The sequence below is a fragment of the Mercurialis annua genome, linkage group LG4 (genome assembly GCF_937616625.2).
Source record: "Mercurialis annua linkage group LG4, ddMerAnnu1.2, whole genome shotgun sequence".
Classification (NCBI taxonomy): Eukaryota; Viridiplantae; Streptophyta; class Magnoliopsida; order Malpighiales; family Euphorbiaceae; genus Mercurialis; species Mercurialis annua.
The window spans coordinates 19,914,708-19,933,482 of NC_065573.1; the positions used below are offsets into that span (position 1 = coordinate 19,914,708).

At 29.4% G+C, this 18,775-nt stretch overlaps 1 protein-coding gene across 1 annotated transcript; it reads left to right on the forward strand.

Annotated features, from left to right (window-relative positions):
• The first annotated feature begins 13,493 nt into the window (after nt 1–13,493).
• Nucleotides 13,494–16,874, forward strand: LOC126677306 (monodehydroascorbate reductase). The gene is made up of 10 exons (XM_050371861.2): nt 13,494–13,632; nt 14,217–14,288; nt 14,592–14,643; nt 14,814–14,894; nt 15,051–15,169; nt 15,266–15,485; nt 15,612–15,730; nt 15,824–15,949; nt 16,093–16,233; nt 16,406–16,874. The coding sequence occupies exons 1-10, from the start codon at nt 13,582–13,584 to the stop codon at nt 16,727–16,729; spliced, it is 1,305 nt and encodes a 434-aa protein (XP_050227818.1). The 5' UTR covers nt 13,494–13,581; the 3' UTR covers nt 16,730–16,874.
• Nucleotides 16,875–18,775: the final 1,901 nt, after the last annotated feature.

The window sequence follows — 18,775 nt, forward strand, 5'->3', positions numbered from 1 at the left end:
GAATGTCCGATTTTTAGCTACACAGTCTTGTTATGGGAGATATCTTTCAATTAATTGCTTCTTTTAATTTATTAATTTGTGTCAATTGCCATTATTTTTAAGCAAAGAAATTGTAATTATGAAATATATATTTTTCTCACGTTAGAGCTTGTATTTCTGGAGCTTTTTTTTCATGTCTCTTCTTAATCGATGGAACTTTTGATGAATATAAAAAAATCGTTTTTTCTCACAAAAAAAGCCTTGATTTTTTTATCAGAAATTTGAACAACATTAATTATTAAGCCTCAATTTTAGTTAATAACACAAGTTTTGATGTTCGAAAGAGTTAAATAACACAATATTTGGTAAAAATAAAAGTAGTATATGAAGACTATGTGCCAATGTGACAATGTCGGCTCCAAGATAAGGCCATAAGGCCACATGGCCAAGTTATCAGTCAGCACCCCATGCAACCATACGCGGTGTTGAAAATGGATGCGATCCAAATTTCTTATTAAAATAAAAATAATACTCCCTCCGTCCCACTCTAATTGACAAAATATGGAATTTTTGGTGTTCCATTCTAATTGACAAAACTAACATAACTATAATTTTTTCCTTTAATTTTCCATCTTTACCCTCATTTAAAGTCATGACTTTTATGGAAAAATGATGAATATTTAATGAAAATTTAACTAATATACTAATAGCATTAATTGGCTCTATTATCAATAGAAGGGTTTACAAGTAACTCTTTATGTCATTTATTAGTTTGTATTGGTTATTGTAATTTAGTTATTTTGTCAATTAGAGTGGGACAGATGGAGTAAATAATTGGCTAATAGATTAAGAGCATTCACAGTCGTTAGACTGTTTTTAATCTGATAAATATATCACATCAACTTCTATTAAACTCAGATTTATTATCCAATTTTTTTATAATGTTTAGACTTAAAAAAAGTAAACTGATAAGGGATCCAAACCTAACTATATACTACTTTTTTTTAAAAAAAACGTATATTTGTATGTCATTTTTGCAAAGTTATGTATAAATTATAAATTATTTAAAAAAAAAATATTATAACAGCTAAAATTTTACAATGGTTACTAGAGGTGAGCATTCAGTCGATTCTGTATAAAAAAAAATTAAAGGTATATAAAATTAAAATTATAAAAAATAAAAACTATATAGACTTAAAATTACATAAAAAATAAATTGTAAATTATTTTATATGTTAGATATAAATTTGTTTTTAAAAATATTCTATATAAAATAAAAATTGATTAAATAAAATTCAAGAATAATTTACTATATACAAAATGGTAATATTAAATAGAAAGATATTAAACTATATCAATTATTTAAAAATAAAATTTTAAATGTATTAAACTTTATTTAATTAATAAAATTTTAAATTCAAAAAGAAACATATAAAAATAATAATATTTTTTTCTTGGTAACATTAAATAATTGCAACACTAAAACTTAAATGAATAATTTGTATTAAGTAAAATATTATTAAACTAATAAAAAGAAAAAAATAGCGGGACCCAGAATTGAGCGGCTGGTACCAACCGCTCAATTCTCATTGAGTCTTTCCCCTAGCTTCACAATGGGAAAGACTCAATGTTATAAGCGGTTAATAACCAGTAAGAGCATCCCACTGTGCATGTTCTAATAGGCTTAAAAACTACCGAACTTTACTTCTTCTTTTCTCCAATTGCACTTTGGCGTTAGTCAGTTAATTGCACTCCAATATTGTTTAATTGTTTTCAAATTCCATCCTGAAACGTCAAATTGAACTCTTTTTATTTGAATAACATTCAAAATAGACTATTTATATTTATCAAATATTTTAAATATTTAATAATGTTATAATTATAAAAAAAACATCTTGTCCAAAAAATAAAAAATATTAAAAAATAATGTAAATTATTTTATGTAAATTATTTTATGTAAATTAAATAAATAAAATTTCCCCGAATCCGTTGCCGCCTACCTTAATCCTGCTGCTACCTCACTATTGGATCCGTCACCGCTCGTCTTTCAAGCAAATATGCTCGTTTTTCTAATAGAAGACGAGCTCGAGCTCGTCTTCCATGAGAAAGATGAAATAGTCGTCCTTAATGGAAGACAAGTGACGCTGATTGACAAATGTCGATTTTAAATTTATTGTAAAAATTAATTAATTATATATCTAATTAAATATTAATTTAGGATTTATTTGAATTTTTTTAAAAGATTAATGGCTGTTTGAATTTGTTCAAGTAAAAAAAAGTATGATATGACCGATTTACAACGTTAGAGTGCAAATGATACTTTATAAATTTTTGGCCAAATAATTAAAAAATGTCAAAATTTTCATGAAAGTTTTACTAAATCTTTCAATTTTATCTAATTTGTCCTGAAACTTATGATTTCATTTCAATTTTGTCCAACTACACAATTTTTCTTATATGGCGCTGATGTATGGTATGTCACATCAGCGCCGCGTAGGCGCCACATGAGCAAATTATACAATTGGACAAAATAGAAACGAAATCATGCGTTCCATGACAAATTGAATAAAATTGAAAGGTTTGGACTTTTGTGAAACTTTCATGAAAGGTTTGATCTTTTTTGATCATTTGCCCTAAACTTTTTAGGAATGACAAGAATCAATTTGAGAAACGATCATGAATTGAAGCAGTGGCAGATCTAGACATTAAATTTTGAAAGATCCAATTTATTATTAAATTAGGGGTAATGTCATAAAAATTCACGAACTTTACACGTTTTCTCATTTTAATCATGCATTTTAAATTTTCTCATTTTCATGCACGAACTACCACTTTTTCTCAAATTCATGCACCGTGCTGAGATATCACGGCTCCAGTGGTGTAATTCGCTGAGGTGGAGGTTATTTTATACCAATGAATGAGTGCCACCTCAGCACCGTGTATGAATTTGGGAAAAAGTGATAGTTCGTGTATGAAAATGAGAAAATTTAAACTTTGTGATCAAAATGAGAAAACGTGTAAAGTTCGTGATTTTTTTTAACATTAACCCATTAAATTATTATATTTTTATGATGTTTATTATATTCATTTCTTAAAAGAAAAATATTTTAGTTCGGTTTAAACGATAAAAAATCTAGTTTTGATTTGGTGAAAAATTATCTTAATTATTGAGCTTATTAGTTTAGTAAGGTTTGGTTTAAAATATTAAATGTTTTTAATAAATTGGTTTAGTTTGGTTATAAAAAAGAGGGAATTTTCTACGCTACACTATTTTTCATTTTATTTACAGTTTTACATTGTCTTTTTTGTTTTTACTTTTCTATTTTTTTTTACAAAGAATATCTTTTTTTTTTAATTTCAGAAATATCTTTTTTCACTTTTTAATTATTTATTTTTTTTATATAGATTTTTTTGGTGTTTTATTTTATTTATTTATCGTGTTTTTTAGTGTAACTATAATGTATTATAGAGTATCTATTGTATTTTGTTAGTGTAACTATGTTGTTTTTATAGTGTAACAATAGTATGTATATATATATATATATATATATATATATATATATATATATATATAGTGTATTTATGTTGTTTTTGTAGTGTTTTTATAGTGTATACCACAAAAACACTGTAAATACACCAGAAAAACATAGATACACTAGAAAGCACTATAAATACACAAGAATTACACTATAACGTAAATACACCATAAAAACACTACAAATACACCATAAATCAATTTATTTTTACAAAATCAATAGCATCAAAATAAAAGAACAAATATATGAACAAAAAAAGACGAAATAATTATATGAGTAATAGAACAATTTAATAAATATAAAAATAATAGATCTACAACAATCTCTTTACAAAAAATCTAATTCATCCCAAAAAATTAAAAAAATGAAAAAAATCTAAAAACGACGTCGAGGAATTCATCAGAAAAAACGCAGTGACGAGAAAATCATTGAAGGAATTGCGACGATGAGAGATCTATCAAAAAATCGCGACGGTGAAAAAAATACGACGGAAAATCCACCGAAAAACGTGCGACGGAGAAACGAAAGAAAGTGGCAATCGAAAAAGAAGAAGAGAGGAAGAAAATTTGATAGGGAGAGAAGTGAAAAGAAAGAGAAATTTAATAAGGGAGAAAATTAAAGAGAAAGAGAGAATTTGTGCGAGGATATAGAAAAAATGTGATGGTTATGAAAATCAATTGACTTAAAATGAGATAAAGCCGTAATATATAGTAGGGTAATTTTTATTGGCTAATCACCTCAAAAACTACCGACGTTTTATTTTTTTTCGATAACACCTGGCCTTACAATTTCTTCAATTGCACCCTATTTTGTATTTTTACGTTTCAATAGCACCCTAATTTAGAAAAAATAGATGATTTTATTATTATAAGGATTAAATTTTATAAAACAATCAAATTTAAGGGTCGTTTTATACCTTTTTTAACTTGGACAAGTTCTAATAAGTTCCTTAACTTAAAAAACTTTCAAATAAATTCTAAATAAAAAATTTAATTAAATACATATATAATTAATTATTTAATTAAATTTTTTAAAACGGAATCCACCATTCCCGCCAGCCGCCGCTCTCCGGTCTACACTGGAGACGAGCTGCTCGTCTTCTATGGAAGACGAACAGCTCGTCTTCCATGCAAGACCAGCAGAAAAGACTAGCAGATTTGCTGGTCTTCCATGGGGAAGACCATCAGATATGGTCTTCCATAGAAGACGTGAAGCTCGTCTTCCATGGGGAAGACCATCATATATGGTCTTCCATGGAAGACGCGAAGCTCGTCTTACATGGAAGACCGGTGACAGAGAGCGGCGTCCGACAGAGGTGGTGACGGAGAGCGGCGGCGGTCCGAAGGGAGGCGGTGACTTTTTATTTATATATTTTTTGTTATAGAGAAGAGAGTTTATACGTATAATTTAAAACATTATATGACATTTAGAGTTATTCAAAAATATGAAGAATTTGTTTTGAATTTTATCCAAATGAAAAAAGTTAAATTTAATACTTTAGGGTGCTATTGAAACATAAAAACATGAAATAGGGTGCAATTGACGAAATTAAAAGGTCAGGGTGTTATTGAAAAATAAATAAATAAAAGGTCGGTAGTTTTTGAGGTGATTAGTCTTTTTGATATAATGTTTTAAATAAGGGCAGAGAGGAAAATTATGAAAAGAGGAACAAAAAAACTGTAACTATCTTTCAAAATGAGGTATTTTAAAAAGAGGTAATGTCATAAAAATTCACCAACTTTACACGTTTTCTCATTTTAATCACGCTGTTTAAAAATCGTCATTTTCATACATGAACTATCAATTTTTTTCAAATTCATACACTGTTCGAAAATTCAGTGAAAATTGCTGAGTTGACAACCGGATAGTGACATGTTATAATGTATCAGATAGTGACACGCCAGCAATTTTTACCGGATTTTTGAACTGTGTATAAATTTGAGGAAAAATGATAGTTGGTGTATGAAAATGACGATTTTTAAACGACGCGATTAAAATAAGAAAACGTATAAAATTGATAAATTTTTTAACATTACTTCTTTTAAAAATAATCCCTATAAAAATTTAAAATTTTCATTTAATTGGGTTTGGTTTGAACGAAATATACGTTTTCATATTTAAAACTAAAATGATGATAATCATTAATACTAAATAGTGATCATTATACCAATAAATTATAATTTATATAAAATTTCATTTTTTTCATAGACACTCTTCTTTTTCAATGATAAAAATAACAGTGACTTTCATGCAAATTGTATATATCTATGATTATGATTATTGAGCTTAATAATTAATAGTAATATTATTTAATTTATACATCTATGATGTTGTCTGATTTTTATTCAATTATAATTCATGGGTAATTATCCTCATATGTGATTTTAATCTTGAATCTAGATATTTTAAATGTTCTCAATTTTGATTATAAAAAATTATGGATTTATATATATGATTTTTTTCAAAGCAATTAATTTCAGTAAAAAAATTGGACCTATTTATTTTTTCTCTGAGTGGGTCATGGTCCCCTCTAGTCTAGGCAACGGTCCGTCACTGAGTTGGAGTCGAGTTCTGACTATATAGATGAACTGCTTATCAAATTTAGTACTCATATTTAGACAATGCAATTTATATCAACCCAGTTAGTTTTAGAATTTTCACTTGTTGAAATGATAAAAGTTTGCGTACTTAACCCATTGGACTTCTATTTATCGGCCTGGCCTTTTTTCTTCTCTTTCCAAATTTTTAAAAAAAAGAAATTACACGGTATACCAAGAAAACAAAAAATATTTACATTAATACCAACCTTAAAATCTCTTTAAAAAATGTTTTGCCAGCTCGATCAGAAAATTCTTCATTGGCTGTTATTTTTCAAAGGCCTAATGTCTTAAAAAACCCCGACCTTTTATCCCCTTTTCAATCATACCCTGACGTTGAAAATTTATCAATTTTACCCTATTTTGCATTTTTGTGTTTCAATTGTACCCTGAAAAATTAAATTAACGTCTTTTGCGTTTGGAAATTTGTTTAAAACATTCTTCATGTCTCGCATATATTGATTGTATATTTTTAAAATTTATTTAAATTTAGTTAAATTAATTAAGAATTTAAATTAGTGTTAATTTGATTATGGTTTTTAGTTAGTTTTTAAAAATAAAGGACTTATTTGTACTTTTTTGAATAAAAAAGAATTTAATTTCATGTTTAGACTTAATTAATTGAATGATTTCATCATTTAAGTAAAAAAATTAACAAAAATTAAAATATTGGGGTACAATTGAAAACGGAAAATTCAAAAGTGGGTAAAATTGACAAATTTTCAACGTCGGGGTGGAATTGAAAAAAAGTTTAAAGGTAAGGGGTTTTTGAGTGATTAGACCTTTTTTAAACATATATGGTTGATGGGCCGATTTTAATAGCATGAGCTAATGGGTCTCATTTAGCAAAGGGTTAGGGCTTGTTACATAAATACCCCTTGAAGAAATTAGACCCAACGGTGTATAAGGTGGTGTTTGATAAAACTGAAAATTAAGTGCTGAAAATTAAGTGCTGAATTTTAAGGGCTGAAAATAATAATTACTGAATTTGTTAAGTGCTGAATCAAATAAGTCTGTTTGATAACTGCAAGTCTGCAATTACTGAATATTATTAAAATTATTATATTTACATATTAAACCTTTAAGGATTAACTATTTTAAAAATAAATTAATAAATATAAATTATATATTATATATTATTTGAAATTTTTCAAATATTACTAAAATATATAAAAAAATATATTAGAAATATTACATATATCATAAATAAAAATTATAAATTTTAGTTGCATATGTTGATAAATAGTCCTTAAAGATTATAATGATACTCTCCTTTATCTTGAAAATTAGCCCTTAAAATAAAATATTAGTTTTTAAAACTCTAAAAAATCGTTTAAATATGATGATAAATGTTGTGTGTTACAAACAGAAGTCCAAATTAAAAAGCGGAAATATTTATAAAAAAAAAGTAAAAATATACATTAAAATATTTATAATGAAAAATATAGTACCTTGCAATTTTAAGTGCTGATTTAAATATAATACACTCATTGTGATATTGAAAAAATAAATAAATTAATATATGTGGGATAAAATATTTTTATTCGAGAGTAATAATTGGAAATAATAAGGATATAAAGTTTATTCAATGATAAAACTAATATTTAACAATTTAATGTTTTCAGTAAAAAAAATAAGTCAAAATTTTTGACTTATTATTTTAAGTGGTTTTTGGCTTAACTGAATAAGTTAAGTTGAACTTTTTTGAGTTATCAAACCAACTTAAAACAATTAAGTGCTTAATGTATTAATTTAAGTAATAAGTTGGGTTATCAAACACCCAATATTCTCACTAATACGGTCACACGTTCTACTTTTGAGGATTAGAAATGGTAGATGAGTGAATGCTAAGAAGGACATCTGGATCATTTCATCTCATAATATAAAACCGGTTGTTTAAAAGAATTTACTTGACATGTCAGTTTTTACTAATCATAGGAATGTTTAAATGGGATTTGGCCGAGTAAGCCATCCCTTTTTATGCCCACGACACTGCCAGTATTCTCCAAATTCCTATTAGCAACCGATTACCACTGGATACATTATTTCATCGTCATAACAAGAATGAGATATATACTGTCAAGTTTCGGTATTGTAAACGCAGTCGATACGCTTTGCAAACCCAATGCTAGCTCCTCGATGGCTGCCGCCGATAACAGTTTATGGAACATGATTTAGCATTTTTTGATTCCTTCGAAGGTAAAACATTTTATATGGCGTGTGTGCAATGAAGCCTCACATTCTAATAGGAATTTACTTGGCGAGTTGCAACTGTAGTGGTGAGCAAACTATTGAATCCTGGTAGCGCAGTAGATCATATTCAATTGATCATTGAAGATTGCTTGGCGAGTTGTCATGGTCATGATGTTTGTTTTTAATACTATGTAACAAAGTTGTTCACTCTCTAGTAAAATATTGTAGTGATCGCACTTTTGACAAAAATATTACTTTTTATATTAGTGAGGTTGTAAATGTTGTTTCTTAATCAATAAAGTGCACCTTAAAAAAAGACGTTAACGATTCTAAAGCAACGATTGCATGGCTATATTTTTTTAACTTTTAATGTTCTTTATTATGCATTATTAATTAATATTTATCTATTTTAATTTAAATTTATAATTAAGATTAAATGATCTCTATATCGAATTGTATCAACAATTAGAATAACAGATAACCATATGAAATAATAAAATCTTCGAATCAAATCAATATATTTTGAAATTTCATCTTATTTTTTTTTGAATTTAATTCAATTTCTAAGATTTAAAAATATCGAACTCCATCGAAAATATGCACAACTCCAATTGTTGCTTCAGAAAAAGATACATTCAGAATTTAAAAGAGAAATAAGGACATTCAAAATGGTTGTTGCTTAGTACTCACTTTATGCCATAAAAACAAATATCTAGTAGTACTGTTCTTTTTCTTCTTACGTTTCACTTTCAGATTATAAGCATATTTTACTTTAAGATAATTATTGGTTTACTCATATTTTGGTTAATGTTTCTATTTTTTTCTCTTTTTCATTAAAAATACTAGTATTATTGTTTCTTATCATCATTAGTTTAAAAATATTAAAATATTAAATTATTTTAAATTTATTAATAAATTATAATTCAAATAATATAAGTGCTGGGAGCAAAACATTGTTAGATCGTGGGTTCAAATTTTTCCACCAACACTCTCCCTTTCCCAATTATCGAAAAAATAATAATTTAAATTTAACAAAAAAATAATAAAGTAAAACATTATTACTTTAAATCAGTTATATATATATATATATATATATATATATATATATATATATATATATATATATAATTTAAATGACTAATAGAATGTTTATAATTTTAAATTTTATAAATCATTTATTTTAAATTTACATATTATTATTATTTTTAGAAGTATTTAATTAAAGAAACCTTTATTATGACTTTGAAAAAATTCTATAAATATTTACACAATTGTTTTTATTCATTTTCTACTTTTTTTATAAAGATAAACATTTTAAAAAATATTTGATTTTACAAACCTTATAAATTTTAGTTGTTTATAAACTAGTGATTTCTTTTTGATAATTTAGACTAGTGATTTTTCTATAATAAAATTAAAATTTTGAAAATATTTAGTTTAAACTAATTTAATTTACTTATTTTAAATATTTAAGTTTACAATGTTAGTGTGTTATAAATCACAATTAATTAAAAAATCTACCTGTATAATTTTGAAAAATGTACATTTATCTATAATTAAATCTAAATTAATAAAATTCAAAGTCAAATTCTCAATGACCTACTCTTTTTGATAATCAAATAAACTTCTATCAATATCAAGCAATTATAAGTGTAAAAGTTAGAAAAAATATAACTGTTTTTAATGACCTGACATGCAACAAAATGTAAAGCCTTATTTGCATATCACTTTATAAAATAAAAATAAAATTACATAACTGTTCTATTACAATATGATCCAATACTTCTTTATTTAACAGGAAACTCACCAACCCTTTATAAAATAACAAGCAAACCTATTATAAAGAAAAGACAATAAAATTTTTGTGAAAAAAGAAAATCGCTGCAATAAAAATACCAGAAAAATTAATATAACCTATAAACGATTTTATTTTCAGTTGTATATATATATTAGAATTGATGCGCCTCGTCGATAGATCTACAGACACAAATAAAAAAGATAAAAATAATTCGGTTATTTATTTTATTTTAAAACAATAAAAAATAAATACGGTTAATAATAAAAATAAATTCTTGACAACATGTGAAAAAAAAAATGAAAAATCTTAAAGACTAAGAAAAGAATATGAATTTTTCAATGACCTACTTGTCAAATGACTTAAGTAGCAATTTATCCTTTAAATTTATAAACAATGGGCAGTTAACATATAAATTAATTTTGTTGGCAAATCAGTATATGAATTTGGTGATTATGGGCAACTAGCTCATTTTGATAAATTAACTTATAAGTTAAGGGGACAAATTGTCAATTTAAGAGAAAATCAACTAACAAATTAAAAGGATAAATTGTTAAAATGGGACAAATTGTTTATAATTACTATATTTGTATATTAATTTGTATATAAAATTAATTTATATGTTAATTGCTCATTTCTTACAAATTGGGCTAATAATCACCCACGGCCCCTGACTTTAGGGGTATCTTACGCTAAACCCCCTGATCTAAAAAAAGCTGCCGTAAACCCCCTAAACTTTACCTAATGATCAGCTAAACCCCTTTTACCCTAAAACCGCCCCAAAAAACCGCCCCAAGCTCTTTATTTTTTCAAAAATACCTAAAATACCCCTAAGGTCAATAACAAAAACCAAACCAACCTAATCTAACCAAATCTAAAATCATTCACCTAACCAAATCAGATATAAACCATCCAAATGATACTTAAATCACCAATCAACTCAATTAAATCAAACCATCCAACCGAAACTTTCACCCGCCGCCGCCGGTTTTTTCCGGCCACCACCGTCCATTGCCGGAAAAAAAATTATCCAAATAATAACTCCTTTAATTTTAAAAAATAATAATTATTATTTTTAATTTAATTTTTTTTTTTAAAATTAATTTAAACCCACCGCGGTGGGTCTGCTCACCGGAGAGCAGACCCACCACGGTGGGTCTGCTGTGCAGCAGACCCACCGGCCGGTGGGTCTGCTCTGTGCAGCAGACCCACCGGCGTGGGTCTGCTCTGTGCAGCAGAGCCACCGGCGTGGGTCTGCTGCAAAGAGCAGACCCACCACGGGTCTGCTCTTTGAAGCAGACCCACGGTGGGTCTGCTATTTGCAGCAGACCCACCGGCGCCGGTGGGTCTGCTGCAAAGAGCAGACCCACCGCGGGTCTGCTCTTTGTAGCAGACCCGCGGTGGGTCTGCTCTTTGCAGCAGACCCACCGGCGCGGTGGATCTGCTGCAAAGAGCAGACCCACCGTGGGTCTGCTTCAAAGAGCAGACCCGTGGTGGGTCTGCTCTTTGCAGCAGACCCACGCCGGTGGGTCTGCTGCACAGCAGACCCACCGCGGTGGGTCTGCTCTCCGGTGAGCAGACCCACCGCGGTGGGTCTGCTCACCGGCATGAATTAAAAAAAGTATTTTTTTTTTATTTTTTTATTTAAATTAAAAATAATTATTTATTTAATTTTTAAATAAATTTAGGTTTGATTAGATTTGTTTGGTTTGATTTGATTGGGTCGGTTTTAAGTGTGGTTAGATTGGAGTTGTCTGGTTTGTTTGTATTTATTTACAGTTTTGAAGGGTATTTTGGTCAATTTATGCGAAAAGGGGTTTAGCGAGCGCCGCCACAAAGATTAGGGGGTTTACTGATCGTTTTTTTTTATCAGGGGGTTTGTCGTAAGGTACCCCTAAAGTCAGGGGCCGTGGGTGATTATTAGCCTACAAATTGAGGGTATTTTTACCACTTAATTCTTGTCAAATTATTGTGGAGATTAATTTGATGTGGGGCCAAATAACAAGTGAGGATAATGTCAAAAAAGGTAAAGCAAGCTGCTATCACCAATGACGTGGTCCTTATAAAATCGAGATGATTCTGCAAAAACCTTACTATGAATGCAACAATTAATATTAAATGCCCGAAAGAAGAGGAAAAAATGAACTTTGTTTTAAAAATGACATGTCTAACATAATTTTGTCTACAATCATAAAAATAAAATAAAAGCATATTTTGTCAGTCTATTTTTAGTTTCTCGAGTGTGAACGGAATAATCCATTATGAAATGTGAACATGATATATTCTCCATGAATTAAACTAGGACAACCGACTAATTAGTCTGAAAAATAAATAATAAATTTGATTTGATTTAATACAAAAATAAATTGTTGAAATTGTGTGTGTGATGGTTTGGAACATTCATGATCCTCATTTTATTATTTAAGTAATTTTAAAATAAAATTTCATGACCACTATTTTTTCTTTGAACTCTATTATTAGAGGAAAAATAAACAATACAATTAATTAAATTTATAATAACGGGAAAAATAATAATTTTCTGCAAACACTGTTGCAGGAAACTCCTGCAACAGTATTTGCAAAACATGACATGTGTTAATTATTCAAAATTAAATGGGTAATTAGCCATTTAAAAACCCATCCTATAAGACGTGTCATGTTTTGCAAACACTGTTGCAGGAGTTTCCTGCAACAGTGTTTGCAGGAAATTTTTATTCTAACAGGAATTACGTTAGAAATTACAATCCAATATTGTTTAATATTACTTGCATTATAAAACCAAAAAGTAATTGAACCACAAGAATAAGTCGTCCCGATTCATTTGGTTTTAAAACATTTCAATTCTCAAAACTGAAAATATTAAAACTACTTAACTTAAAAGAAATTATCGTTCAAAATTTAAATTGATTTAATTCTTTAAAAGTAGGTAAAGATTAGATGCAATGAAGCTGATTATAAAATATTAAATTTACTAAAAAGAAAGAAAATAAATTACATCATCAACAATGTCTTGGATTTTTTCTAATGTTTAACTTTTTAAATTTGATGTTTTATTTTTAAAAAAATATCAGATAAATACTTTTAGTCATTTTTTGTCATCAAAATAAGTCATTTTTTTTCCAAATCAAAATAAGTATTTGATTAAAAATTCAGATGATAAAATGGTAAATTTCTAAGAATTTCTTCACCTATTGATATTAGTTTTTACTAATAAAAAAAGAGAATATAAACTTTAAAAAATCAGGTTAATCTTATGTAAGAAAATCGAGGTTGAATCTCGATCCGTTAGACGACCCAATCCAGCAAATAAAGATAATAGACGGTAGATAATGTCGCCACGTGGCTGCATCACATTCACCAGCCAATCGTTCTTTTAAATATCCGACCAGTAACAGCAGAACAAATATTACAATTTTCTCACAAACACCAAAAGAAGAAAAAACTGTGAAAAAACGGCCAAGCAAAGACACTGATAACTAAAATGGCAGAGAAGAGCTTCAAGTACGTGATCGTCGGCGGTGGAGTCTCCGCCGTAAGTTTCTTCTCCGATCGTTGAGTTTTATTTCCTTACGCTTAAGAACTATGGATTGATTTGACTTTTTTTTCTTGTTTGATGTTTGAATCTGTAAGTTTCATTTTGTTTAGTTTTTTTATCTTCTTTTAGATTTAATAGATCTGTAAAAATCGTATCGTTTTTGGTTGTGTAGATAAGGAAGAAGTTTGTTCGTTGAGCTATGTGAATCTGTTCTTAATTAACGAGTGTAGAAGCTTAAATTGACTGTGTTTTGAGTGATGATTACTGATGAACTTAATTATATTGTTTTCAGATTAATTTTTAGGAGAAACTTAGTTGACTAGTTATTGTCATTAGATTTGGATTGGAAAAATTTGAAAAATATGGAGTTTGTGATGTTGACTTGTGTTCTGTTTGGTGATCTTGCACATCGGAGCATTTTCATTTCATTTCTAGAAATTGGATTCTAGAGATTTTTTTTTAAAGGACTGTAATGTGATCGTAGTGATTAATTAGTAGTAGCGCCTTTTGTTCATATTTTAGAAAAGAAATTAATGGTAAATCTGTTCTTATGAGATTTTCTTGTTTGTTTGATACTATAGGGATATGCAGCTAGGGAGTTTGGAAAGCAAGGGGTTAAGCCAGGAGAATTGGCAATCATTTCCAAGGAGGCGGTATGCGTTTCTTGCTCTGACTTTCATTTTGGTTTAATTAACAACTGGTTTTGAATTTCATGTGCCTCTTAAAACACTAAGCGTATAAATACAGATTTTAATTGGATGAAATAATTAGACATGTTTCGAGTGATTCTTCTGTGGTGCACTTTGCTTTCATACAATGAACTATATGTGGAAGTGCAGATGGATAAATTCCACAGCTAGCAAGCAAGCTGTGACTTATTTCTTTTCAATTGCTTATTGTTCTACCTTTCCTCCATTAGCGTGTTTATGAAATATTAATTGGCAATTTTAATGCAGGTGGCTCCTTATGAACGTCCTGCGCTCAGCAAGGCATATCTCTTTCCTGAAGGTAAATCATATTTATATTTAATGTGGAATGACATTAGGTCTATATTTGGTTTCGTAATAAGTTTATAGAACAGTGGTATTTGCTGCACTCATGTGATATGGATTTCAGATTATGATTATTCTGCCACTCCTGCTTACACTGCATTTCTTGTCATGAAAATTCTTTTGCAGGAACGGCTAGACTTCCAGGATTCCATGTCTGCGTTGGCAGTGGAGGGGAGAGACTACTTCCCGAGTGGTACACAGAGAAAGGTGATGCTCTGAGAAAATGTGACGCCAGATAAAAGTGGCAGCTGAAAATATTACATTTTTCTACTAAATTAGTTTTACTATGTATGTATTTTCTTAAGTTTCTAAGAAAAGTATAGTACAACTAAGATTGGTGTCTCTGCTTTATTAATCTTGCAGGGGTAGAGTTGATCCTTAACACTGAAATAGTTAAAGCAGATCTTGCTTCCAAGACTCTCACAAGTGCAGCTGGAGAAACCTTCAAGTATCAGATTTTGATTATTGCAACTGGTTCCGCTGTGAGTTTTTTGCCCGGCAGATTTTTCAAACACGGATTCTTCATTTTGTTTTCGTGCTTGCCGTTGACATTGCTTTACTTTATGTATTTGGTATAGGTTATAAAATTGTCAGATTTTGGTGTCGAAGGAGCTGATGCCAAAAACATCTTCTACTTGAGGGAAATCGATGATGCTGATAAACTTGTGGAAGCTATTAAATCAAAGAAGAACGGAAAGGCTGTCATCGTTGGAGGAGGATACATTGGTCTTGAACTTAGTGCAGCCCTGAAAATTAACAACATTGATGTTACAATGGTTTATCCTGAACCATGGTGCAGTAAGTGAATCATTTCAATTCTCTTCAAAACATAATCATTTCATCTCTTGCTTAGCAATATTGGGGATGTATTTTACATTTTACAACATATTCTTGGTCTCGTAATATCAATAACATATCTTGCAGTGCCTCGTCTTTTTACTTCCGACATAGCTGCATTCTATGAAGGTTACTATGCTAAGAAGGGAATCAATATTATCAAGGGAACTGTTGCTGTTGGGTTTAATTCTGATTCAAATGGAGAGGTAGAGTAATCAACTATTTGATTGATCATTATTTTGGCCGTGATGTATTGCTTGAAGGTGTTTGATTTATGTTTTTATAATTTATTTATTCAGGTAAAGGAAGTGAAGCTTAAGGATGGTAGAGTTCTGGAAGCTGACATTGTTGTGGTTGGTGTTGGTGGAAGGCCACTTACAACTTTATTTAAAGGACAGGTTGCAGAAGAGAAGGGTGGACTTAAGGTTGGTGGAACTTTTAATAACTTGCTATCAAATACTCTGAAATACAGGCTGATAGTAAAATATTCTGAAATTCAAAAGATCTTTGAATTACTATCTAGAATCTGCAACTGATCAACTGATATTAAGAACGTGTGTAATTGCAGACTGATGGGTATTTCAAAACAAGTATTCCTGAAGTGTATGCTGTTGGTGATGTTGCTACCTTTCCCATGAAAATATACAACGATATAAGAAGAGTTGAACACGTTGATCATGCCCGCAAATCAGCTGAGCAGGCTGTGAAGGTAGTCTTTCGTCTTCTGTTTAAATACTCTAAAGTTCCTCAGGATTTCCCATTACATAGCTTCATTATGCTGGAAGTATCAATTTGAATTTAATGGGTACCCCTGGCAACTAGTTATATAAACAAAATCGTCCATATTAATAATTTCATTTCTTGTTTATCGTTCTGTGCAGGCCATAAAAGCAAGCGAAGAAGGGAAAACAATCGATGAATATGATTACCTTCCATACTTCTATTCTCGTGCCTTTGATCTTTCCTGGCAGTTCTACGGCGACAATGTTGGCGACACTGTACTTTTCGGAGACAATGATCCAAATTCATCAAAGGCAAAGTTCGGAACATACTGGATCAAAGACGGAAAAATTAACGGAGTTTTTCTGGAAGGTGGAAGTGCTGATGAAAACAAGGCTATTGCTAAGGTTGCAAGAGAGCAGCCTGCTGTTGCGAGTGTGGATCAGCTTACAAAGGAAGGCCTGTCCTTCGCCTGTAAGATTTAAAAATCTTTCTATATGATTTTAAGTTTCTACACCCATTGAATAGCTTACGGTGGTTTGTTTTGTGTTGAATGAGTTATTTGAAACTACTGAATAAATTGTGGAGCTATTCTTCTTATATCAACATGCATCTTCTTGTTTTGGGTGAGTGCATTGTCCACCGTGTTGTTGATTGTTGACATTGGTTAATAATAAAAATTGACATGCCGAGTTTTTATGAAAGTGAAATAGTTACTTGTATTAATGTTTAACAAGGGGAGGGTGAATTTTGAATGAAAACTAATAAAATATGATAATGTTTTATTGTTCTTTATGAATTGCTGATTTTGTTTAAAGAAATACAGATTGACTATATAGTCTATATATACAATTGCTATCCTCTTGCGAGTGGATATTTATTGAAGAATTTTGATGTTTGAATCATACACAAAGATCATTACATGTCATTCTTTGGCATGTCCATTTCAGATTCTTTTTTAACAAATTTGGATATGTTTTGTTATTCTTGCTTAATACCGTTACATAGTACTTTGAAATCACAACTAATAATAAATCAATTAATATTGCAACCTGAGTGTTATTAAATGTACTTAAAGATTGCTAAACATGTAAAAATGAAAGTTCAATGTAAATTAGCACGGAATAGTTTTTAATAATTTATTAAGTTAATTATCTTTACTCTTCACTATTTTTGAAATAGAAAACTAATACTTCCAATACAACTTATAAAATTATTGTTAGTAAAAGTAAATAAATATAATTTGTAATTTTTAAATATCTAAAATAGAAATAGGTTTTTAATCATGAACTCATAAGAAATGAAGAGGTTAATGCTCAACGACAATAGTTCATTACAGAATTCAGTGTGTCGAAACTCTAAATCAATTAAAAAAACAAGGTATCCTGGTTGTGCACCGAACCAATTTTTTTTTTAATCAATCATCAAGGAGCAAATATATTGCAATGAGAAACAGATACAACACAAAGAAACCAGGAAAAACTTAGTAACTACCAAGTATTAACAATTTTATCAAAAACATAATCACAAGAAAGATGCTTCAGATTGAAGATTTTTTCATTTCTAGCCCACAAATACTGTAAGTAGCATCATAGAACATCAATTTTCTAATCTTTGCATTGCAAGATCTTTCTGTTGATCTGTGGGTGAAAAAACTAATTTCCCTTCTCGATATCAGTCCTGTTAAACTAGCATTTCCCGGACTTTAACCCGTATATAGAACTGGAATAAGGGCATTCAGAGAATAAGTGATTCACATTCTCAGGTGCATTATTGCAAAAGCAGGACAAGCTAGATGAAATATCATTCCAATTACAAAGCTTTTATCTAGTCTGAAATCTACTTAACGGAGCTAACCAAACAATGAACGAATGACTGGGGACGTTCCCAGCATACGAGACGAGCGAATACCATGCAACTCTTTTATTTACTAGCAGAAGGATCTTCCAAACACTCTTAAATTGAGAGTTCCTTCTATTTGACTCTTTCTTTTCAATAGCTTCAAGTGTGTTCATAGTACATTCTCGTTTAATTGGCTGAGGGCCCTTTAAAACAGTTAGAGATGGCAAATGGGTGGGTTTGGGTGGGTATGGGTTGGATTTAAACGGGTAGGGTCATAAATGGGTAATCTACCCATTTATGACCCGTTTTAATTTTATATGGATGCTCATACCCTTATAACCCTATATGACCCTAACCCACCCATTAACCCACTTTATATGTAAATGATAAAAATTGATTTTTTAAAATTTAAATTATATTACATTTTAATTGTACATCTTGTGAGAATTAATGAATTTTAGAGAGAAACTTTTAGAGAGAAACTTTTAGAGAGAATATGTTCCGGAAAAAAATATTTTCCGAAAAAAAAATCCGACAAAAACGTTTTTTTTCTGGAAAAGATATTTTCCGAAAAAAAAATATTTCCCGAAAAAAAATATTTCCCGAAAAAAAATATTTCCCGAAAAAAAATATTTTCCGAAAAAAATATTTTATGGAAAAAAAAATTTCGAGAAAAAAAAATTTTCTGA

Coding starts and splice junctions, on each gene's coding strand:
- LOC126677306 (XM_050371861.2), top strand. CDS start 13,582: ATGGCAGAGAAGAGCTTCAAGTACGTGATCGTCGGCGGTGGAGTCTCC. Junction 14,644..14,813: donor GGCATATCTCTTTCCTGAAG/GTAAATCATATT, acceptor ATTCTTTTGCAG/GAACGGCTAGACTTCCAGGA. Junction 15,486..15,611: donor TTATCCTGAACCATGGTGCA/GTAAGTGAATCA, acceptor CATATCTTGCAG/TGCCTCGTCTTTTTACTTCC.